This window comes from Pelecanus crispus, chromosome 26 (assembly GCF_030463565.1).
Source record: "Pelecanus crispus isolate bPelCri1 chromosome 26, bPelCri1.pri, whole genome shotgun sequence".
Classification (NCBI taxonomy): Eukaryota; Metazoa; Chordata; class Aves; order Pelecaniformes; family Pelecanidae; genus Pelecanus; species Pelecanus crispus.
The window spans coordinates 2,786,181-2,810,157 of NC_134668.1; the positions used below are offsets into that span (position 1 = coordinate 2,786,181).

Sequence of the window (23,977 nt, forward strand, 5' to 3'; positions counted from 1 at the left end):
TGCCCCTCGCCGGCTGGGGGGGCGGGGGGGGGTGACAAAACTGAGGGCAGCGGCGGGGAGCGGGCAGGCCGCCGGCAATGGCATTGCCCGCGGCGCGGAGGGGCGGCTGAGCCTTAACTTGACCTTCACGTTGCGAGGGCGGCCCCCGCCCACCCAGACGGGCGGCCCAGACGGCTCCTCCCGCGGGCAGCGCTCCGCAGCCGCGGAGACCCAGGGAAAGGAAAAGAAAAGAAAATATTATAGGGAATTTGGGGCGGGGGGGGTTGAGGGTGAGTGCGGGGCAGCTCCTGCCCCGGAGCCCCCCCCCCAACAATCAAAATTTGCAAAATTTATTTGCAGTCTTGGAGGGAGGGGGTGTGTGAAGGCAAGTTTTATCCGCCGCCTAAAAAAAATCTCGATTATAGTCGCGCAGAGCCTTTCGCCTCCCTCCGCCCTCCCCGAGAAATCCCCTTTCACCGCCGCATCCCCTTCCCCACGACCCCCCCCCCCCCAGCCTCTAAAGAGGCACCGAGAAATCCCGCAGTACATTTTTTCCCCGACCACTTCTTTTTTGCCCCCCCGAAATCCACCCCAAAATCCCTTTTCCCCTATAAAACCGGACAACGCGGAACCGCGGCAGCCAGCGCGGCTCCTCTTTGCAAATAGGGATTTTCTTTAGCCCCATTCAGGAAAGAAAAAAAAAGGAGGAAAAAAAAAAAATATCCATGGCAGAGCCATTTCATTGGGTTATGAGGATTTTTTTTAAGTTTGAGGAGAGGTTCCTCGGACTTTGATAAATACATTTTGGGAGGAAAAAGAAAAAAAAAGAAAAAAGAAGTGCTTGTGCAGATGTGTAACTTTGTCGGTGTTCGCCCGCCTTTGTGTCTGTCTGGGGGGGAGACAGATGCTTTATTTCACTGTCTCTCTATAAAGAGATAATTATATATCTAGTTATCCACCGGAGCAATAAATACTCTTCATCCACAATTACAGATGAAGATGGTTGGTTTAAATACCCATAAAGTCAGTGTTTGGGCTCTGGCTGGAAGTTGGAAACGAGGGATTTTGGGCGGGGGGGATGAGGTGTAAAGAGCCACGGCGGGGGAAAATCCCAAGGAAAAGGCCCGTGGGCCCGGCAGCCCCCAAACCCGAGCACGACTGGCTACAAAAATTCGAATATTGCCGCAGCCGGGCCCCGGCAGCGGGGCCGGGGGTGCGATGAGTTGGTCGGTCCTTGGCTGGGCGGGGGTGAGCAGGGTGAGCTGTGCTGTACTCGTACCTTGCTCCACGGTTACACACCGGAGCTGTGCACGAATATTTCCACTCCACGAGGTGTTCACACACCCCCCGACATGCATTTACTCCGCAAAACCCGACGGGATTCCTTTTTTCAGCGAAGAAAAAAAATTCCTGGCCCACACCGCCTATTAAAATATCATTTTTTATATTATTTCTACCTTAAGATATTTTGATTTAAGGTATGCATGGCCTTTTATTTTTTTCCTTCTCCTTTTTTTTTTTCCTTCGTTTTACTGGACCTGAAGCCTGCCCGACATTCCTCATTGCTACCTTGGGTCTCACGCTGTACTTTTCCATACCTAATTTTTTAAATGCTTTCTCCTTTAGCAGCGTCTCGTCTCACCTCATAATAGTTTACTGGTTAATCATAAAAATAAAATGAATTTCCACACTCTCTGTAATTATCGACACTTCTCCACCCGACGTGTAGGTTTGGGAGGCACAGGAGTGTACTGGCTGCAAAAATGAATATTAATACGCTTTCCCTTTGAAATAAATTAATTTTGGCAAACGTTTTTATAATGAGATATCCTGATGGTTTATGTGTTTCTCTGTGGCAGTGTTTGGCTAACCCAAGCCTAAAATTAAAGCATAAACTCTCTTAAAAAATTACAGGTAGATTTTTAACGCGGATTTGAGGCACATGCTCTCATATTCCAGCCAGACCAAAACGCGGGCTAAAGGTGATTTATTCTGACTGGGGGAGATATAAGATTTCTGCATTTTTCTGGTACCAGAAAAGCATAGAAAAACATAGTTAAACTTCCGCACTGACAAAAGCAGGCAAGATACTTTATTTTCAAAAATAGTGATTTTTCGATCTGAAACAGGGAGAAGGGAGAGCCCTGCTCCCCTTAGGCTGCAGAGCGGGGTAGTTAATGCGAGATTTACTGGGGGGCGAGGGGCGCGTATCTTTATTTCCTATTTGAGCAACATGAAAATAAAGTCACTTAATGAAGTCTGACTCTAAAAAAAAAAAAAAAAAAAAGAAAAAAGAGGAGTTTGTGGAGAGTCAACAAGATGCAGCCATTAGAAAATCCGCGCAATTTACCCCGCAGTAAGGAGTACAAGCCGACTGATCTTTTTATCTTTCTTATCCTTTTCATCTTTATTATCACTCTTGTTAACAACACCAATGAGACTGGATACATATATCTCCTTTAAATGCAGTCATCCATGGAGCCATTGTAGTTGCTAGCTACAGATATATTAATTAATTTATTCTCTCAACAGTAAAATATTGCTGTGTCTACTTGCTACCTACCAAGCAATAAAAAAGAGGCTTTTTTTTTTTTTTTTCCCCTCTGCACTTCATTAGGCTTTACCTATAAGTTTCCATTTGAAATGATTTGCTTAAAACTAATTACTTGCAACGTACTTCATTTTCCTCTCGCAGGGTCTGGAAGGTTTCAAAGTGGGGTGGGTGGCCATATGCTGATAAACGCTGCTAATTATTCCCACTCTGTGTTTATTTTATATTTATGAACCCCCACTCGGAACCAAACCAAGGCATTCTTCGGCACTAACGCGCTGGCATATTAATGGTGGGGGGGGGCAAGCGCCTGAAAACACTGCCTATAAAGGCACGGGGAGGAAAGCAAAGGGTTAATTTATCCCGGGCTCAGCCCGGGGACGGGGCCCAGCCACCCGCAGACCGGGCGAGGGGACGGCAGGCGTTCCTCCCGTGCTGGCAATTATGATTTTCGGTGTTAATTGCCGCGATACCTCGAGCTGCAGCCCTGCGGGGCGCGGGCGCGGGGGGGTGGCTGCGCTCTTGTCTGCTTTCGGGGGGCCGGGGGGTGGCGGGCCGGGGGGGGGGCAGCACCTTCAGCCCCAGCCACGCGTGCCCCCCGCGCCTTGCCCCCACGCCGCCCGTGGGTGCCACCACCCGCACCTCCCGCCGCGCCCCCCCCCGGGGCCCCCCACGCTCCGGCCCCCCCGGGACCCCCGCTCCTTTCACCTCGCCCCCCGTGCAGCTCCGCTTTGGCCAGGTCCGAAGGGCTGGGGCGCGCGCGGAGCCCACGCACCCCCCGGGGGGCACCTCCACGCCCCCCCAGCCCGCAGCGCTCCGTGCCATACAGGACACGCCTTTACTCTTTATTTGGGGGGGCGTATAGGAGGGGGGAAAAAAAAAAAAAAAAAAAGAAAAGAAAGCGTTTCCAGGTCCCTCCCCTCCAGGCAAAAGCACCAACCTGGCTGTCAGCAGCGTGGCCGCGGTTATTTTCTCCCGCACTTTTAATTCTTCCTATTTTCCCTTCTGCTAAACCGCCCCTGGGGCCGCCTGGATTTGGGTGTAAAAAGCCGCGATTTGGCTCAGAAAAAGGGGGCTGTGAGAAAATGAGGAGCGGGAGACGAGAATTTTGGCTTTCTGCCGTGATTTTGGGTGCTGCTCGCGGAGTGCCCGATTAAACTTTGCTTAACGCGGCTCTTAATGGCTTTGAAATGAGCCCAGCGCGGAGTCGGGCCGCGTTTTGCAGAGGGAGTTCAAAGAAATCGGGCATTTCTGCAGCACAAAGGTGTCAGGAACATACCTCCCGCTCCGGAGAAAACCACCCTTTCTGTATTCCTGCTTTGCCCATTATACTTCCTACATTAAGCATACGCTGAAATTACCGAAGCAGGAATAAATCCCCCAAATTGACCCTCACGCATTAATATTTTCTACGATTTTTGCAGTAGCTGTGAAATAGCACCTCGGTCTTTATCATTAACGGTAGAACCCTCGCAATTAAAGAGATGAGGGGTTTCTCCCCTCGCTAACGAATTCATTTTAAAGCCGGAGCAATGAAATACGCTGCCGAATAAAAGAAACCAGCCCAGAAATAATACCGATTTTATGGCGAAGCAACAATTTGTTCTATCCGCTCGTTGGTAATAAATAAGTTTTATCTATTTTCGTGAGTCTTTGGATGTCTTTGAAATCCAACTATTCCTGCTCAAGGTGAACCGACTTACAATGTATATACAATTTATGTCCCCCTATAGCACTCAGACCTGGTAGGCATAATTCCTCCTCCTGCCCATTTTCCTGCCAGATTGGAGCAGGGGCATAGGAAGAAGGAAATAAAAGTGTATAGAAGTCAAACCTGAGTTTGCTTGCACGCTATATGTGTACATACATTCTCCTGGGGCAGGAGAAACAGGGGGAAGGTGTGTGCACCCGTGTTAAAAATAAAAAATAAAGTCCAAAAAGTAAGTGTCACGGGGAAAACGTGGATTTTCTCTCTGTAGAAACCCCAAGCCCTGCAGATTTCCCCAACTACTGCTTCTTCATAGCCCCAAACAGAAATCTCTCTGGAGGAGTGGTTGGGGTTTGCTGCTGGAAGGAGCAGAAGTGGGGCCCATTCCCACAGAAATATTTGCTTTGCTCCTTCCTCCTCGCCTGCCCAAATCCAGCAGCTCCTGGGAAAAAAAAAAGAAAAAAGAAAAAAAAAGAAAAAAAAAGATGAAACTCCTCAGGACTGGATAAATTCTCTTATAATTTTGCAAGACCCCAAGTGCACCCACCCTGTGTTGGGGAACCCCGCCTGAGGAAGCAGGGGGAAATCTATTAATTTGTCTTAATCGCGTGTTTTTGGCAGAAAACCTGATCTTAACTCCAGCCGGCTGAGGCTGAGGTCAGGGCTCCCAGTGTGCCCAGGCCGGAGGCTGGGCTGGGCTGGGCTGGGCTGGGGGTTACCGGGCGTGGGGCTGGATGCGGCCAGGACCGGGGGAAGGATCACTTAATTCGCCATAGACCCCAGCGCGCTTTCCTTTGGCATTTCTTTAATAAAAATCCCTTCTCGATCTTCTAAAAGCTTTTTTCCCCTGCCTCTGAGAAGTGTATGGCATCTCCCTCCAAAGGAAAAAGCAGAGAATCCATTATATATAAATACCCGCTTGGAGAGAGATAGAGGAAATCATAATCTAATTTATTTAAATTGGCCTGACGGGGTTACTTTTTCCTCTTGTTAAATGAATTTGCTGCGAATTTACGCCGAAGCGGCGCGATAACGCCGGTCCTAATAACCATAACCATAACAATAAGCATCAACATGCCCGAATCTAAACCCAGTCTAATATATTTCCGATTTAAGGGCCGCGCTTCACGTCCCATTCCCATCTTAAAGTCATACCCAGGATTTCTTTGACGTTCCTCTGGTTCCTGTATCTGTAAGGAAACCCCTGCGCACAGCATTGCCCATATGGACACAGGGACCGGGGCAGGGAGCTGCCTCCAGGAGAGGTACAGCCCCCCCGAACCCTCCGCCAGAGACAAAAGAATCCCAAGTAGCCCATAGTCAAGATTCTTTAAAAAAAAAAAAAAAAAGCATCTCGGTTATGTTTTGCTTCCAATTAATACTACACGCACGAGTATAACTCTCATTAAACCATCACGTTGGAGATTAACTTATGCTTCTTGCTTCCCCAGGATTTTTCTAATTATATTTAGAGCGACGCAGCAAGTGATATTTCTCTTCTTTTACAAGGCATTTTACACATTCATTTAATTTTTTTTTTTTTTTTTAACCAAAAGATGATCTACAAGCCACAGAAGGCAAGGCTGGCCAATATATTTTTTTGTTACTCTTTTATTAACCTTGCAAGTTAATACTAATTTTCAATAGTAAACAGTAAATCACCGGGTAGATGTTTGGGCAATTTTATTTATTATCAAGAAATCACATAATAATACATTATTTTATTATTATTATTATTATTATTATTGTGAAGCAACTTTTTACATGATGTATAAAGCCAGACCGTGCTATAACAGACATTTGCATAGACCCTACATAGAATAGCTTGAGGTAAGAAACATTACATATGAACTATACTGCGAAGGATGCGTAGTAACAACCGCGGTAACCTAGGCTAGGGGATACAAGCAGGAAAAACGATACCACGTACACGGAGAACAAACACAGAACAAACAGAAATCTCACCGAGCCGCCTTTTTAAAGCAATCTGGAGGAGAATATTGCATATATTTCCATTTTCTTCGGCGTTTTCTCTAGGGGTTGCTGCTGGTGCCTTGGCCTTTGTGTCGGGGAGGACGGTGGGGGTTTTTCGGGGATACAAGTGCCCCTCGGTGGGTGAAGAATAACGAAACGGATTGATTTGTTTTTTTGGGATGGTGGGATTGAAATCCAACACAGGGTTTCTGACACCGCACCGTAACTCACCCTCATTTCTACCTTCCCCAGCCTCCGTCCCCACCGCGGAGCTCACTTCGGCAAAACCTGCGTGGATTTGCTCCTTTTTTTTTTTTTTTTTTCCCCCCTTCCCCCTTGGAATCACAGCCCCCCCGGTCCCCACCACGCTGCACAGCCCGAAGCCACCCTCTGCAGAGGCAGCTCAGCCCTGCGACAGAGCGACAAGGTGCTCCGAAAACACCCAAAGCGACACCCACCCCCCCAAAATCTCCCCCCACAACCACCCCCCGAAACTCCCCAAGACGCTGCGCTCCTCCGCACCGCCCGCCTCTTTTGATGGCACGCGGCTGAGCTGGAGCATCGAGAGATATGTCTATACGCGTGTGGGTTTTAACACGTCCGAGGCGTTAGTGCACAGCATCGCGACAGGCGATACCGTCCGCGGCGGCTCTTTTGTGCGGGGGCAACAGGGGACTTGGCCCAGAAGCCAGCACTGAAGGAGGAGATGGGGGGGGGGGGGTGTCTTCCTTTGCAAAAAGCTGTGACATTTCCAGGGTTGGGAATGGGAAAAAAAAAGGGTTAAAATAAGGAGAAGCAGCCGGGGAAGGGATGGGGATGGAGGGAGGAGGCTCTGCTGGATGCTCCTGCAGAAATAAACCTGAAGGAAAAGGCTCAGTTCAGCCCAGGGAAGGATTTTTTTTTTTTTTTTTTTTTTTTTAAGGAGTCGGCTCCATCCTTTGCAGCTCGTAAATAAAAGCATTCCTCGGCGCTGCTGGTCATGACCATGAACGCGGGGAAGCGGGAGCACGTGGTGAGCATCCAGACTTCCCAGAAAACGCTGCTTTGCCATAAAATTAATCCCCCCTCCGATATAAAACGAATGGAGCAAAGCGCGGCGTGGCAAAGCACCGGGCTGCAGCACCGCCGCCCCCCTCTCCCCCTTCAGCCTGAATTAAAAATTCCTGGTCTTTTTCCTTTTTATCCTGAGTTACAATTTCCCATGCAGGCAAAGCTCCCCAGGGCCCTAAGCCTGCGGCTCCCCCCGTTCCACGCCCCCCGCCTCGCTTCCCCCCGACCTCAAAGTGCTTCGAACGCAGACCTGACGGGGAAGCGCGAAAATCGGTGGTTTTCTCCAGAAAATCCGAGCACACGTACAAGGAAAAGGCGTCCCTTCCCTGCCAGGCCCTTCTCTGCTGCCCTGAAAGGGAAAAAGCCAGGCAGGGTTTTGGGGACCCCCCCGCCCCCAAAGACCGAAACCTCAGAGCCGGGGCTGGCTCCGTGGCGGGGCTTTTTGGGGAGGGGAACGAGCACGGCCCCTGCTCGGACCTGCAGCTTCTCAACCTGCTGGGCAGCTGGGGAAGGGGGAAATAGGGTGAATGAGAGATATTGCCTCTTAAAACCCCACAATCTTTCTTTTTTTTTTTTTTTAAATGGAGAAAATAGCAGCCAGGCGACAAAGCGCATCACCCGAGTTATCCCAGGGAAGGGGAGATGCGACTCGCTCAGACTCCAACAGGCTGTTACCACCGGAGGGTACAAAAAAAGAAGGATTTTTTCTACCTGTTTTCCCACCTTGTCGTCAATAAACACAGCAAAAGAGCATACATACTCCCAGCAGAGCTGTTGCAAAAAAACTTTTTTTTTTTTTTTTAAGAGGAAAGATATAATTCTGGGGTAGTGCAGAGAAACTCTGTGAATTCAGAGAGAGAGGAAAAAAAAAAATCTCCGAAAGGCTCAGTTTACGTGGAAGGAAATTCAGATTTTTTTTTCCTTGGGAGGGTTTTTAGGGGAGTGTGTGCGCGTTTTCCTTCTCCTTGTGACTCTCTGGCGTTGAGGACAACACCACCGGCTGCATCGGCGCCTCATATGCATAGGGACAGAGTGTGATGCACATACCTCATATATTATCTATATACCATATACACCGGATATATACAGTCTTTGTCTCTCGCCTCTTCCTAGAGATCCTGATCAAGCCTAGAGAAACCGGTTAGCCCCAAAGCCTCAATTTTAACTGAGAAAAACACATCTTGGGTCGCAGCGCCCACTGACCAAAAGCATCTTCCGTGAGGATGCGGGGCCGGCGCTCCAAGACAACAAACCCCCTCCCCTTCCCTATCCACACCCCCCCGCCAAACAGTCCTTCAATTTTTGCTATTTTTTCCCTCCCGCCTTCCCACTAAACACCAAACCAGCCCTAAACCCTGCGTGCAGCCCAGGAGAGGGGCCGGGACCCACCTTCCTCATCCTCAGCCCCGGCCTCGCCGCCGCCCGAAGCCGGGCGGGGGGGCGGCGGCCCCCGCGGTGCCCGGCGCTGCACGGAGCCCTACCTGTGCTGCGGCCGCCAAAGCGGCCAAGGTCGCGCTCCGAGCCTCCCCGTCAGCCCGCCGAGCATCTCCGGAAGCCGTCCGTCCCCCCGCCGTCCCGGCGGAGAAGATGCATTAGTATTTTTTTTTTTTTCCTTTCCTTTCTCGCTGTCGGGGTTCATGTTTTAAGGGAAACTGGTTATTTATTAATATTATTTCTTTATTCATTGATTTCTGGGTAGGGAGGGGTCGGGGGGGATTAAGAGTGATCAGGTGAAGTCCCAGGAGCTCGGGTGAACGCTAGAGAGTCTATGTGGGGGGTTTGTCGTTGGTTTTTTTTGTTGGGTTTTTTTGTTTGTTTGTTTTGTTTTGTTTTTAATACCCGACACGGACGCTTTTAAAACTTTAAAAGAAAGAAAGGGCTTGCTCTCTCAGGAGGAGTCTTTTCTTTTTCATACGCCGGTTCTGGAACCAGATCTTCACCTGCTGGTCGCTCAGGTTTAATCGGTCTGAGAGCTCCCTCCTTCTTTGGCGAGTAATGAATTCATTGACCATGAACTCCCCTTCCAGCTCTGCCAGCTGCAGCTTGGAATAGGGTTTTCGTTTTTTCCGAGACCGTGTGTGCATCGGGTACCAAGGAGCACCTGGCAAAGGGGGAGCGAGAGTTGAGCACTTGGCAAGGGAAGAAGAAACCCCCTTCCTCTTCCAAAAAAAGGGGGCACCCCCAGCAGCCCACCCTGCACCTCTCCGCCGGCCCCGCTGCCCCCAGGCTCCCCCGCTGTTGTTGTGGCCGCGGGTGCTTGGGGATGCTCCCAGGGCCACGGGTGAGGCGTGGGGCGAGCGCGGGAGGCAGAGGCAGGGGACGGAGGGCAGCGTTATAGCCGGGGCACGGAGCGAAGGACGGGCAGGGAGCGGGCGACGAGCCCGGGACCCCCGGGACGGGCCCCACCGGCCCCACTGGCAGGGAGAAGCCTCCACCCCAAGCGGCAACCTTGAAGGCTGGGGGGGTTCAAGCATCCCCCCCCCCCGGTCCCTCGGGCAGACACACCTCGGCGAAGCCCCCCAAAAGCGCCGGGACGCTCCGCGCCGCGCAGGGATGCGCAGCCGCTGCCCTTCTCCGCGTCTCTCTCTTCCCCCCCCCCGCCTCTCTTTTTTTTTTTTTTATGGGATATTTACATGTTTATAGCCTTTTCTTTTAAAAGAAGCACCACCTAATAAAACATTCGGGATTTCGGTGCTACCCCTAGCGGTCTCAGCACACATCGGCGCGCGCCGCTTCCCACCGCCGAGCCCCCGGGTTACACCACGAAGGGACTCCAGGCCGGCGAGTTTCCAAGCACCCCCCCCCCCCAGGACAAGACCCGGCCCCGAGACACCCCCCTCCCCCTCCCCGCGTCTTACCACCGGTGCTTAAAGTGCTGCCTTGGTTCAGGGGGGACACCAGACCCCCCGCTTCTCCGGCCGTGCCTTTATTCCCTTCATTGAGCAAGGAAGAGCTGGAGTCTGACTCCAAGGACTGGCAGGACGGAGGGTCGTGGGGCACCGCCTCGCCGCTCGGATAGTCATATTTGCTGAAATTGCCCCCCATGCCATTGGGGAGGCCGGATTCGAGGGGCAGCAAGGCACTGTCCCTGCCCCTCTCCTCCCTCTTGAGCCCGGCGGTTTCGGAGCAGGTTTCCCGGTAATAACATTTGCTTTCCTCCACCCGGGCGAGGTCGCAGGCTCTGCCGAAGGAAGGGTTAATGGAGACGGGGCTGCCCAGGTAGGGCTGAGGGTACCCGTTGCAGGGTTCCGAGGATGCCCAGGGCAGGGAGCAGACGTTATCCCGCCGGGGGTAGGAGAGGGAAGGCAAACCGGGCAGCTGCCCTCCGGAGGCGCGGAAATTGGGGAAGTAGAAGGTGTCTCCCGTGTGGATGTTCACCAGAGGTCCCACAAAGCCGGGATTAAGGAGGTTGTGCTCGCCCATTTCCGCGGGCCTGACCGAAAGCTTCTACTTTATTGCTATCTGACATTAAACATAGTTAAACCGACGGCTCGGCCCCATTGGTCCGGGGGGGTCACGTGAGCCCCAAATTGCGCTGGGAGGGAGGGGGGGTCCCTCCCCTCCCCTGGCAGCCGAGACAAAACACAACAGCAAGTTCCGCCTTTTTACGCCTTTTCTCGCCCCCCCCCCGGCCTTCTTCACCCCCCCATCATAAAAAAAAATCATAAAAAATCCCATAAAGCTTTTTATTAAAAAAAAAAAAAAGCAACGGCTCCCAGCGCTGGCTTGAGAACCGCGAAGCGCTCTAAAATGTCATATTTAGCATAAAATAATCGATAGGCGAGGGTTTTGCCCCAAAACCTCTGCGCGCCCCTCCCCCGGCATCACTTCGGGGCCCTCCACCATCTGCAGACGCGAGGCTGGCTCTCATTAATTAGCTCCTTTATTAACTAAAACAGTTCGAATTTACAATATCTCCCCAATAAATTACTATTAGATATTGTGTCATATAAAGTTTACGGGCTTTTTAAGGAGACGAATGATGGTGCCCGCAACAGGCTCATATTTACGCGCGGTGGGATGGGAGAGTTGGAGGCTATTTGCGACCTTTTCTGCTCTTTTTTATTATTATTATTACCATTTTGTTTCCCCTCCTCTCGGGCTAGGTGGCTTTGTCGTGGGCTGGGGAAATGCAGCCTCTTCCCAGACTCTTGCCACGCTCTCAAGAAGGGATGGAAGATTTTTTTAACAATCCTCAATTGCTGTTATTAATGATCTGTGTCGAATAAAGCAGCCAGAAGAACACGACTATATATAGCCTTAATTTACCCGGTATATATTCCATATGCACCAAGGTGCACACACGTATAGAATAAGCCTTCAAATCTCTTTTTTTTTTCTTTTTTTTTTTTGCTTCGTTTCTGGGAAAGAATAAAACTGATAGCCCCCCCCCGCATTTCTTTGGTCCCCACCCCTGGAAGCAGAGGTACAGACACACACGCGCGGAGCGGGTTCCTCGCCACCTTATAGCAATATATTCTGCCCTCGTAACACCACGGAGCTCTGCTTCCCTCCCACCCATCCCCTTCTCCTGAAAAGAGCTGCTGCAAAGGAATACAAGGGATGAGAAAAAAAAAAATCAATATTGGCTTCTTTCAGTGCAGAATAAATACGCTGGGCAAAGAAAAAATACTGGAAAAGGTGCATTGTATGGAAACCGGGAACGCGCGAAGACATTTGAGGGTGGCTTATGTTAGATTTTTTTTTTCTGGGGTGGTTTTTTCCTCTCTTTTTTTTTTTCTTACCCCCCCTCCTTTTTTTTTTTTTTTATTTTTTTTAAGGAACCAAAATGCCCACCCCGTTTGCCGGATTTTTGCATGGCTTTGCATTCCTCCCTGCCTTAAGCAACTCCCAAGCGCTCCCCTTGCCAGGTTGACTCTGCAAAGTACCGTAAATATTCCTGTAGAGGTAAAACCGCTGCGCGGGGGCGGAGGCGCTCCGCGGAGGCTGAGCCGGGCGGGTGCAGCCGCACCTCCCCGCTGCTGCCTTTCCAGGCAGCAACCACCCTCCCGCTCCAGTATTTCACATATTTCTCAAGCATAAAATCACTTTTTCCTCATCTGGCAAAACACCGGGGCTTCAGCTAACCCCCCTCCCAGCCCTGCAAGAAAAACCAGGTGCCAATCAAATAACTCCTTTAGGTGCTTTTTCCTCTTCCATGGACAGCTCCTGAAGGTGGAAAACCTATTTTCCATATTTCCCGTCCCTCTTTCCCCCTGGCACATCTATGGATACGCTACATACATACCTTGCAGAGATACGTGCATACCTTCCTACGCGCTTTGCCTGCGAAGGAAGAAATACGACTACTAGAAATATTTTGCTAGAATGAAAGTTTAGCACTTTTTTTCTTTTCTTTTTTTTTTTTTTAAAACCTTGCCAAGGAATTTTTCTCCCTGCAGGTATAAGTGAAAAAGCTGCTTGCAATTTCTCCAAGAGTGTCTTCTCGCTGCAGAAGAAGCGCTCGCAACGCTGGGCAAGCGTGGAGAGGAATAGTTTATATAAAAATGAGCACGTGATCCCCGGAGGTTGCCATCTGAATTGGCTTTGTTTGCTGGGTTTTTTTTAAGAAAACCCTTCCTCTACCTTGCTCTTTTCTTTGCAAAATTCCCCATACAAGACGTGCCCGGGTGCTGCACGGCTTTGTTCTCCACCGGACCTTGGGAAAGTACATTTTGGCTTCAGAGGAGTCTCGGGGTATTTGGGGCTTTTCCTCTTTATTCAATTTGATTTTTGATGGGTGCAAAACAGTAATAAAAAAAAAAAAATTCACATTTACCTCCAAGGAAACATTTGGGGAGGCAGCTGCAGGGCTGAGCTGTGGAGCAAGGGAACCACAAACCGCGCTGGAGTCCTGCGCGGAGGGATAATGTCAGCCGGGGCATCACAGCAAGGGAGAGGGAGAAAAGCACCACCGCTTCCCTTCTTTATTCCTTTTTTTTTTTTTTTTAGAGCTGGGAAATGCTACAGCCGTGCTCAGAAATATATTAAGCGATGCACAGCGTGGAGCGTAACTCCCTGCTCTTGGTGGCCTTGAACAGGGCTCCCCAGCGCTGCTCCTGCTGCAAGCGGACAGCAGGTCCAAGGAAGGGGAACAAAAAAAAAAAAAAAAAAAAATCCTAAGGACCCTTAAGCAAAGCGGCCGCGTTTCCCCGGGAGTTTCTTCCCCATTAAAAACGCATTTCCCAGTTCAGGTTGAGCGCTTGGGCTTCTCTAATGCTCAGCGCAGGCTGAGCGGTGCTTAAAAACGAAAGCCTGAGCTCGGGGCACTGGCACTGCTGCCTTAGGCAGCCTCCTCCGTGCACAACCCACCCCGAGCGCCGGCTCTCCAAAAGTATATCCCCATTTCCACCTCACTTTGCTTTGACCAACCCCCCTTCTGTTTTTTCTGCGGTGTTCCTCCCCCAGAAAAGTTGCCCAGCCCAGCAAAAAAATCTCTGAGCCTTTCCCCATTTGCAGGAATCCCGGTTTTCAGGTAGAGAGACCCTTCTCGACGCCGATATTTAATAATCCTCGGGGTGGGTTTATTCTTTTTTTGTTTTTTTTCCCCACATCCAGAAGTTACACAGGCGGCTTTCGGTAAACGTTGGTGGGAAGAAGCCGGGAGAAGCTCCCTGCCCATGGGAGCCGGGGAAAAAACAGCCCCCGAAAAAAGAAGAGGGAGAGAAAAAGGCATTGGAAAAGCAAGATTGCAACGTCTCAGTTCAAGGTCACTGTCTAGTGTAGTAAATAGGATCGACATCTTATGCTAATGACTGCCTCGGATGAGCATCACTCACAGCGCGGGGAAAACAACAACCCTAAGTTTGGGGTTGACTTTTCTGTGCTTTGCCCTTTTCTTTCCCCCTGTTTGGGGGATTTAGCCCCGCGCTCCTCCTTCCCTCCTCTTCCCCTTTTGCATCCTCTCTACCAAGAGTGAGAATTAAAATTTCCCCTTCCCCTCCTCCCGCATTTCATCCTCCCCCAGCGCAGCCCACGGGGCTGAGCTCGGCTGCCGGCTCCCACTTGAGCCTTCTCCCCCAGCCCCAGGCTCTTCTCTTCAAGAAATCAAAAATAAAAATAAAATCAATAAAAATGGCCCCAGCCTAATGCCCCCAGCAAAATATTTGCACTTCGGATGGAAAGGACTTAGCCCCTCTTTCAGTTTTCTCCCAGAAAAGACCATGAAATTTAACCCTCACAGGGCAAAACCGGTCTGCAACATAAATATTGCATCTTTCTGCCTGGAAACGGGAGTGGGAAGCAAACTAAAAAGTCCCCTTGTGCGTGCGCAGGTTGGAAAAACAGACCCCGTCATGGCTCAGCTTTTCTGCTCCACCGAATTTCACCCCAAATTGGTTGGGAGCTGTAAGGAGCTGCGGTGACTCGAACAAGGAGTTGGCTGCCAGGGTCAGAAAGGAAGTATTTAGAATAAATATATAGATACATGACACGGGGAATAAAATATAGACGGGCTTTGGGAAGCCCACAGAACTGTTATTTCGGGGTAGCTATATATCATTGAAACCTGCCCCGGCCACGTTTTCTGATGTGGAAAATGCGTGTCTACAGGCACCTTATAGATATATAAGTGTACAAGACATCTTTTATATATATCTCCATATAAGACGGTAGTAAAATGGAATCCGTAGGAGTTGGGAGGAAAAAAAAAATAAGGAAGAAGAAAATATTAACACGGAAAAGTGGTAAATGGATGCGAATAAAAATGCCTACGACACTTCAGCTCATCCCGTATACAAATCATCTGGGGCAGCTTTCAGTTTTAGCGAAGGCAGGTCCCAGCCTCGGTGCAGGGAATGGTTAAATGCCTGGAATATCATTATATTTTTCCCTAACTTTGCCAGCAGAGGATCTTCTCCTCCTATTAGGTTAATGTAAACTGACGCCTGCATCCTTTGTAAGGCAAAGGTTTAGTCCCAACTTTAGGGAAGTTTGCTTTGTCCGCCAGCTCTGGTTTGGGTGAGAAGTTGGCGTTTCATACTGTAATTCCCTTGGAGGGCTGCAAACCCCCAACAACTGTAACAACAAACCAGTTAATGGTCTAGAATTCACGACTCTCGAGCAAATCGCAATTGGAGAGCCTGAAAAGCGTGATCTCACTTATTTAATGTTCCTTGTAAAGGAAGAGAAAGTGGTGGGGAGGAAAGGGAGTTTATTAAACCCACGGCTGGTCCCACTGCGGGCTGAAGCAGCTGAGCTCCCTGCCAGGCAGCAGCTTCCCCCCGAAGTGGAGGCGACAGGAGACGCGACATTTTGCTGGATAGAATTCTTAAATACCCATAAACACGAGGGTTTCCCGAAATGTGCTGAACCACGTAGGCAAGGCAGTTTACAAGCGAGGACCCAGCAGCGCTGTAGGAGTTTGTGGGATGTGTGTACACACACACACCGTGTTGGCTGTCAGTGTCTTAAGAAATAATTTCTTGGCAAAGCCTTTAGAAGTCTCTTCTCTTTTGCTGCTAACAAAACAAAAAAAAAAAAGTCTTTTTTTTCTTTTTAAGACCCAGCGCTTTCATAACAAATAGAAAGTTAACCAGCAAGAGTTACACTCACCTCTGCACTGAGCACAGGGCTGCGAGAGCAGAATTCCCCCTCCAGATTAGGAAGTTATTCTTTAAAAATGCGTTAGGAAGAAAAAAAAATGCAAATGTGAGCGAGCTAAAAAAAAAGGGGGAAAAAAAGAAAAAAGAAAAACAAAAAGAAAAAGAAAGAAGAAAAGAAGAAAAGAAGAAAATGGCAGAAAGAAAGAAAGAAGGGCGAGGGAAATCCCTTGTCCGGGATTTTACCAAAAAGGCTGCGGTTGGGAAGTTATTCAAAGTCCTCGATACAAAGGAAAGAAAAGGCTAAACTTGGGAAACTTCCTTTTCAGGGCTTTATTGTTGGCCATTAGCCCGCCTGTCTAGACTTCAGATAACACCTTGTTTATCTGTAAACAGGAGCGGGAGCTGCTTGGGGCTGGCTGGCGAGGAGAAGATCAAGGGTGAGGGTCCCCTCGCTTATTATCCCCGCAGCTCGTGATGTCAAGGTCAAACAACGCCTAGTCACGGTCAAGGGTAATACAGGAGTGACGTCACGGCCTGCTGACCTAATACCCAGCCAGCTACGGGCAGGGTGTTAATGGATAAATAAGCAAGGAAAAGAGAAGCGAACGATTCCCAATGCCATTTCCCAACGGGGGTGTGAGGAAAGAAGTGGGAAAAGGTTGAAATTCATTGGATTTGTGTTCCTGGCGGGGGGCACGTCCGGGGGAGCTCGGCTTCCGCGCCCGCGGAACTTCAGCAGGGAAATAACGAGCTTCCTCGCAATTTTCATTTTGATTTCTTCTCCTCCAGGCAACTGCCTCCTCCAAAGCTCTTGGAAGAGGATGACCAAATAACTTGAGTTGTAGACTATTTTTTTCCCTTCTTCTGGAAAAACCAACCCCAACCAACCATATCCAGGACCGGCAGGAAGGATTTATCTCAAAAATTAAGTGGGGGTATTATTTTTCTCCGACCAGCCCCGAAAATACATTTTTTTCACCCAAACCGCCGGGATTAAAGGGAGGACCCAGCGCCCGCGGATGTGTGCGGGGAGAAGGGGAAGGTTTGTCCGTCCGGAGCCCCCGGCTTCCCTCTCTGCCCCCGAGGGTCCAATCCTGACCTCGCCCCGCCGCCGTCCCGCCCCGACCCCAACCCCGACGGCGGGGGAGGGCTCAGTCCCACTTGGGGGGGCGAAGCCCCCGGTCCTGAGCACGTCGGGAAGGGGGTCCCCCCTCCCTGGGCTCTACCTCCCCCCAATCCCAGCCGGCACCTCAGCATCGCCCGCGCCCTGCGCCCTCCCGGCCCTCGGGGCGCCGGCGCAGGGCGGGGGGCTCGAGGCGCAGGAGAAATAAGGATATTTTAGACCAGCGTGGGAACCGTGGGCAAGGGCAGCAGCTCGCCCGGCTTCACGGGCTGGCCAATATCTGCCAGCCAAGACCATCAAAACCCCTTGGTGCTCTGAAGCGCAATGAATTAATTTCTTGTTTCTTCTCTGTTTTTGCGTTTGTTTTCCTTTTTTTTTTTTTTTAATTTTTTCCCCCTTTTAATTCCTCCCACACGAGTTGAAAGAGCTACTGACCCACAAGCCGACACACAGACAGCCCTCTCCCCCTCCAACAAAATTAAACCACAATTGACCAAAACCTTCCAGAATTGGAAACTCCGTGAATAACTTGGGCTCCATTACCCACATCCGTAAAGAAAAATAAAATGTATTTATTCATATCCCCTCATTCCCTTCCATAACCCTCGCCCAATAACCTCACTTCCATCAACTTTTTTATCCCCAGAACTGGTAAAATTCAGGTACAATGAGGAAGAACAGAGCCACAGCGAACAGCACGCTCGCTGTCGGGATGTCGGATTTGGGCTTGTCTGGAGTTGCTCTCTGGTATTGCAGTGTCTGCACACACAGCAAGCTTTTTTTTTAAGAGGAAGAGCCTTTTTTTTTTTTTTTTTACACCCCAAACACATATTCTCGTGGCTATCGTGCGTTAGGGCAGGTTTTACCAACGATTTAATCCCGCTGCAGCAGCGGCGATGGGTTTCTCAAGGTACTGCAGCATTTCCTGGCTGAGCGTCTTTAAAAAAAAAAATTTAAATAATAAGAATTAAAGAATTAAAGCGCTGCTGTTGCTTCCAAACCACCGAAGTTCTCCCAAATAAACGCAGGAAACACCATCACATCGACCCCCGGCTTTCTCTGCTCATCAGCTGCGCACTCGGAGAAATCAGGGACCCCCTTTTGCCCCCCCCCCGCAGGGATGGGGAGCTGGGGGGAGATGATCCAGCCCCCAGCTTGCCCCATTCCCGGACAAAGCCGCGTCCCACCTTCCTGGGAAGCATCCAAATCCATACGGGGCTTTCCCGGCAGTTCTGGTGCTGGTATGGGCTCCATAGGGCACTCCCTGCTACCGCACGGAGCCCGCGGAGAGCAGCCATACATACACAGCCCATATATATATATATATATCCCTCTTTTCGAGGCATCTATAAAGCTGTGTGTGCATCCCTATGCACAGCTGAACCATATTAAACACTCCGGTACGGACCCTATGGGAGATCTACGCACCACGTCGTATGATGGTATAGAGGGGTGCACTTGTGTGTGTCTATATAAATTTATATATATAACACGCGCCTTATCTACCCACCATTTCACATAATAATGTAGAGGGGTCCACTTGCATACGTATATAAATTTACATATACAGCACAACTACGTTGTTCCATGCGGTATATTATATGTGACAGACCCATATACAGAGATACGCAGATCACCTCAACGCCCAGACATATATACATTACACGCACACCGCCAAGCCCCGCACACATACATGTAACGTGTATATATATAAAATATATATACACCGACGCCCGGATGATACAAGGGAACGGACATACACGGTTATATGCACATGCCATTATATACCTTTGCATAAATGCGTATATATATTATATAGCCACGCACTTATGCATGTCAGCTTGAACACCTGGTGTATCTACGCGCGCGTTTCTGCGGACACCAGCGCCGATCTTTTTTGCATATGGCTTTATATAGCTTGCGCCTGCTCTGTCTGCCCCCTCACATAAATATATGCACAGACTCAATGCAAATTTAACCCGCAATAACATTGTTTTAGCTTACATCCCTTTAAAAGCCTTTTCTCCCCCCTTCCCCTCCCCTTCTGATCATTTAACGAGGTGATTAAATCTAGCAGATATTAAGGCAGATTGTAATCCGCCTATGGAAACAATTTCCTCTCTCGTATTTCTTCCCGAGCTGCCCGGCCGGCTCGGGGCCGCGGAAGTTGCGCGGCCGCGGAGCGGAGCTGCTCGGCGGGGCGAGGGTAGGTTTGGGAGATTTGGATCTGGGGCCGGAGCTGGAGTCAAACAGGTTTGGCGAAACGCGTCCTTCGGGAGGGAGACTGGAGGAGACCAGGGGCGGCTGCGGAAAGGCTTTTCACCCGGGGTAGCTGCGGGGGGGGGAAGGGGAGGAAAATAAGGACAAAATAAGGGGCGAAAAGGAAATAAAAGGCAACAAATTAAATAAAAAAGCACTCGGTTGGCTCCATTTATTTTCTCCGCTTTCTACTCCCTCTAGGAACTTCCTTGGGGACACGCATCTGCCCCTCGCATCTTCCGGGGAGCGGTTGCGGCCCAAATTTGCCGGATTTTTCCCCTGTTTTTCCATCCCTTCTCTGCGGAGGCTCCCGCCCGGGGTGTATGTGCGGCGGTGGGGAGAGGCGGCGGCTGGAGGGAGGGATGGGAGAGGCACAGGGCTACAAAGAGGTGCACAAAGAGCCTCTCCTCAAGGCAAAACAACAACAAAAAAAGATATTTATTTTTAAGAAATGTCATCTGCAGTCGGTACATATCATCTGGACACCACAATATTATATACATATACAAGACATTAATAAAAAAAAAAAAAAAGGATGCTTTTACATATCCAAAGAACACTGTCGATATTTAGCCCGTTTAGAGAGGGAAAGAAACAAACCCCAAAGACAGTATTGTGCATTTTTCATCTTGTCAGCGGAGAACAGACATTCCAGTTTTATGGCAGAGATATAGAAACCCTCATGAGAACATACCCAAAATAGTCTCGTACAGCAACTCACTTCCATCTGGGACCTAAATTCAGTGGTTGGGATATTTAAGTGATACCGAGCAATGGTTTTCTTCCCGCAATAGCAGCCTTATTTCTTATTTTCGGTCCCTAGTGCCGAGAAAATACGAAGCTGATGCAACTTTGCCATAGGTTCTCCATACATCTATACATCGGTGGGTGAAATGGCCCGAGATATGACAGACTGGCGAGGGGGTCGGACTATACAGCGTTACAGGGTGACATTCAGAGTTCATCTCTCCTTTAACGTAACTACACTCTTAGCTTATTATTATTTCCTTTTAAAAATATACACAGTTTAACCTTATCGATGGATTTCTCAGAGCAAAACCGGGGTTTTCACAGTCAGAGCGGGGCAGAGGGATAAATCAAAGATGCGCTCGGTGTTTTGGGGGGGATGCGCGTGTGCATTTGTGAATGTCGATTTTTTTTTTTTTTTTAAATAATGGATTGGAATCAGCAGAGTCCCGATGATGTCGTCATACAAACTACCAGATAAATATTTACGCTTCTTGCTTCCTTTTCCTGGCCCCTTCCTCTCCAAAGTCATCCTCTGTCAGGTGGCGTGGAGATGCGCTGTCTTGGATTTGCTCACCACCTTCTTCTCCTTGACCCTCCGGTTCTGGAACCAGATAGTCACTTGCCGCTCGGACAGGTTGGTGGTGGCCGAAATCCTCCTCCTCTTCTCTTTGGTGATGAATTTGCTGGCCGCGTACTCCTTTTCCAACTCCTTCAGCTGGATTTTGGTGTAAGGGACCCTTTTTTTCCGTCCCCTCCGGTAGCTGCTGACTTCGGGTTGTAAGGGGACCACGTCTGGGTTAAAAAAAAAAAACAAGACAAAACAAAAAACAAACATAAGGAAGAGGGGAAGAGGGGGGGTTACTGCATCCCGGGGCGTGGGGTGGAGATTTCTGCACGTCGGGGAGAGAAAGAAAGGGGGAGAAAAGAGGATAAAGAGTGGAGGAATGCGAGCGAAGGGAAAGGGCAAGAAAGAGAGGGAAAAGGAGACAAGACAGGCAGAAAATGCATCCAGCGAGGGGAATGATACTATCATAATAGTAATAATGACATAATATTCATAATTCACGTGGTGAAAGCCTGTTTTTCTTAGCGTCACTGTCCACACTGATAAACGAGGAGCATCAAGCCAACCCGCGGACTCATGTGCGTGGATGGTCAAAGGGACCTTCCCAAGGGGTGGATTTTGGACAATATCTAGAGCTTCTCCCCTAGTTCCTTCTTCCTTTTTCTCTCCCCCCACCTTTTTTTTTTTTTTTTCCCGCCCAGCAGCAAACCCTCCCGGGCATCCCCGCAGATGCGCACCCCCAACACCGAGCCCGGTGCAGACAAGTGCATCCCCGCACCCCAGCCCCTCCCGCCGGCTGGAGCCCAGGAGCCCCTCGGGGGGCGGGAGGGGGGCAAAACCAGCAAGAATAACCCCGGGTGTCCCCCCCAGTGACTTTCGCGGGGGGTGAGGAGGGGCAGATGCTCCGTGCTTTGCAAAGGGGCTATGGGGAATGGGTCCCGCAGGGATGCGGGGAGCAGCTTCACCCCGGCTCTGGCGGTACTGGGGGGGGGGTGGGGAAGCTCCCCCCAAGGTTTCGGGCAGCCCCAGCCCCCTGCCAGGGGCGGGGGGCGACCTGGGCGACGAAGCTCCTCGCCGCCAAGGTGTGAGCCGGCCGGCTGGAGCAGGAAGATGGAGGCGAGCTCTGCTCGGCAGGCAGCACAGCCCCAATTATGGCTGACAGCAGCTAATTGGGGAGCCCCTGGGGGAGCTGGGGGCGCGATCGGCTCTTCGGGGGTGGGAAATGGGGGGTGCTGAGGGTGCCGCAAAGGCCAGTGGAGGCGGGGGGGAGAAATCTCCTTTGGGGGGCTCACCGGAGCCACAGGCGATGGGGAGAGGAAGTGGTGGGGGCGGCAGCTCCCCCAAATACAGCTTGAATGCGAGGACACCCCCCCAAAAAAAACCCCACACGCCCATCATGAGCCAACAATGCATCGCCAAATCCCCCCCGCCGCCCCAAAATCTCCCGGGAAAGCCCATTCCTTCGTCCCTCTTTGTCCCGAAGAAGGAAAATAAATAAACCGCCGTGCCCCCCCATTGCCCCCCCAAAGGACTAAGGCGACCGGTCCCTTCTCTCACCCAAGGCGCCGTAGGGTTCCCCCCCCGCCTACTGTGGTTATTTCCCCCCCACCCCGGCTCCTGCGTCCTTCCCCACCCAAGGCTGGGGCCGGGGGGCTGGCAGGAGCCCGGGGCGAGGTGCCGGGAGGCAGCACCCACCATCACCTTCCTCCCCCGCTGCCGTCGGGGCACGGAGCCGGCCGGGCCCGGTGGGACCAGGAGGGGACGGGAGCGGGGGATTTGCTGCGCTAAAAGATGCTCCGAGGAGGGGTTTTGCCCTCCCGGCTGTCAGTCGGGCTCGATGCCTGCCTGACCTGGCGGGGAAGCCCCGCCGGTGCCCCCCCCCGCCTCCCTCCTTCCCCTCCAAACAGATTCATTTGTCACTTGACACCTATTCCTATAATTGTGCGTAATTGTGATATGATTTACTGTCCCAGCCCCCGACACTTCTCATTCGACTGAGCCACTAGAGAAGGGCGTTTGGTTGGCTTTGGTGGTTTTTGGGGTTTTTTTGGTGTCCTTTTTAAGCTTTCTGCACGTAGAGAAGCGGCAAGCGAAGGGGAAAATGACGAGAAAGGCACCGAGAGACGCTCTTTAGGTGAGGCAACAAGAGGGAGGAGAGAAGAAAGGGAAGAATTAAAACGGCAAAGTTACTTTCCAAGCAAGCTCACGGCGTGTATTTTGATTCAGAAACGATTGCTTCACCTTCTTTCCCATACATGTTCATACACATTGCCTTGCACAGGAGGCATTCCAGAGCCATTTCTTTCCCTTTAATTACATATACAGGCATACACGTACCTATCCGTATATGTATACATCTCTATGCACACTCATCCGCACACACGCACATCCACGCCTCCGGTGGGAGCTGGCGGTTGGGAAGCAGGCGAGCGCGCCTGTTCCCGGAGCAGCCTACCTGGGAAAGGTGATTTCCAGAGGTGTGCGGACTGCGATTGCTCTTTGGAGCAGTACACTTGCCCGTCCCAGCCATTAGAAAGAGCCCAGTGTTGGTAACCTTCCATGGGAAGCAAAGCGTCGTGTCTCGGTTCCGGGTGACCACCGAGCCCCGGTACCACCGACACGTCCAAATAGCCAGGGACCGCCTGGTAGGAGCTGGGAAAACCCGGATAAAAGGCGAATTCTTTGGCCCTCGACGGCAGCTCCTCGCCGGGCAGGGGCCCGCCGGCCTCGGGGTACTTGTCCCCGGGGTGGTAGGCGCAGGGTTTCTGCTGCAAGTTGACTCCGTGGGAGTGGGACAGCCTGCAGCCGTAGTAGCCCCCGCCGAAGGGGTACCCGTAGCCCAGCGCCGCGCTGGAGGCCGCCCCCGACGGGCACTGCCGGGGGGGCTCGGCGGCCGCCAGCTCGGCGTACGCGGCTCCCTGCGGCGGCGGCGGCGGGGCGGCGGGCACGGCGAGTCCCGCGTGGGGCATCATCTCCCGGCAGTGCCCCAGCCCCTCCATGCGGCTCTTCTCCCGCGGGGGGTCCTCGCAGCGGCAGGCGAGGCCGTCGGGCCAGCGCGGAGGGAGGCCGAGCGGCGCCGTCATGTCATGCCGCGCCGCTCCCGCCGCCGCCTCCGCCGCCGCCTCCTCCTCCTCCTCCTCCTCTTCCTCCTCCTCCTCCTCCTCCTCGGCCGCCGCCGCCGTCGGGGGAAGCTCGGCGCCGCGCCCCCGCCGCCCCGCGACCCCCCCAACATATCGGCGCCGCGCGCGCATGCGCCGCCGCCGCCGCCGCCGCCGCTCCATTAAGAAATCCCCGCGGCCACGCCCCCCCCGCCCCCCCCGCCCCGCCGCGGCCACGCCCACCTCGCCCCGACGCCGCGCTCATTGGTCGGGGGGGGCGCAACCCCCCCGCCCCGCGACCCCCCCCGCCCCCTCGGGGGTGGGGGTGGGGCGGCACAAAGGGCCGCGCGTGGCCGTGCGGGGGGGGGGGGGCTCCC

General features: G+C 51.6%; 2 protein-coding genes across 2 annotated transcripts; both read right to left on the reverse strand.

Moving 5' to 3' along the window:
- Nucleotides 1-9,124: 9,124 nt before the first annotated feature.
- Nucleotides 9,125-10,685, reverse strand: HOXC12 (homeobox C12). The gene is made up of 2 exons (XM_075725090.1): nucleotides 10,121-10,685; nucleotides 9,125-9,363 (listed from the first exon to the last, which is right to left on the reverse strand). The coding sequence occupies exons 1-2, from the start codon at nucleotides 10,683-10,685 to the stop codon at nucleotides 9,125-9,127; spliced, it is 804 nt and encodes a 267-aa protein (XP_075581205.1).
- Nucleotides 10,686-20,472: 9,787 nt separating this feature from the next.
- HOXC13 (homeobox C13) lies at nucleotides 20,473-23,585 on the reverse strand. Its single transcript, XM_075725045.1, has 2 exons — nucleotides 22,958-23,585; nucleotides 20,473-20,729 (listed from the first exon to the last, which is right to left on the reverse strand). The coding sequence occupies exons 1-2, from the start codon at nucleotides 23,583-23,585 to the stop codon at nucleotides 20,473-20,475; spliced, it is 885 nt and encodes a 294-aa protein (XP_075581160.1).
- Between the last annotated feature and the right edge of the window lie 392 nt (nucleotides 23,586-23,977).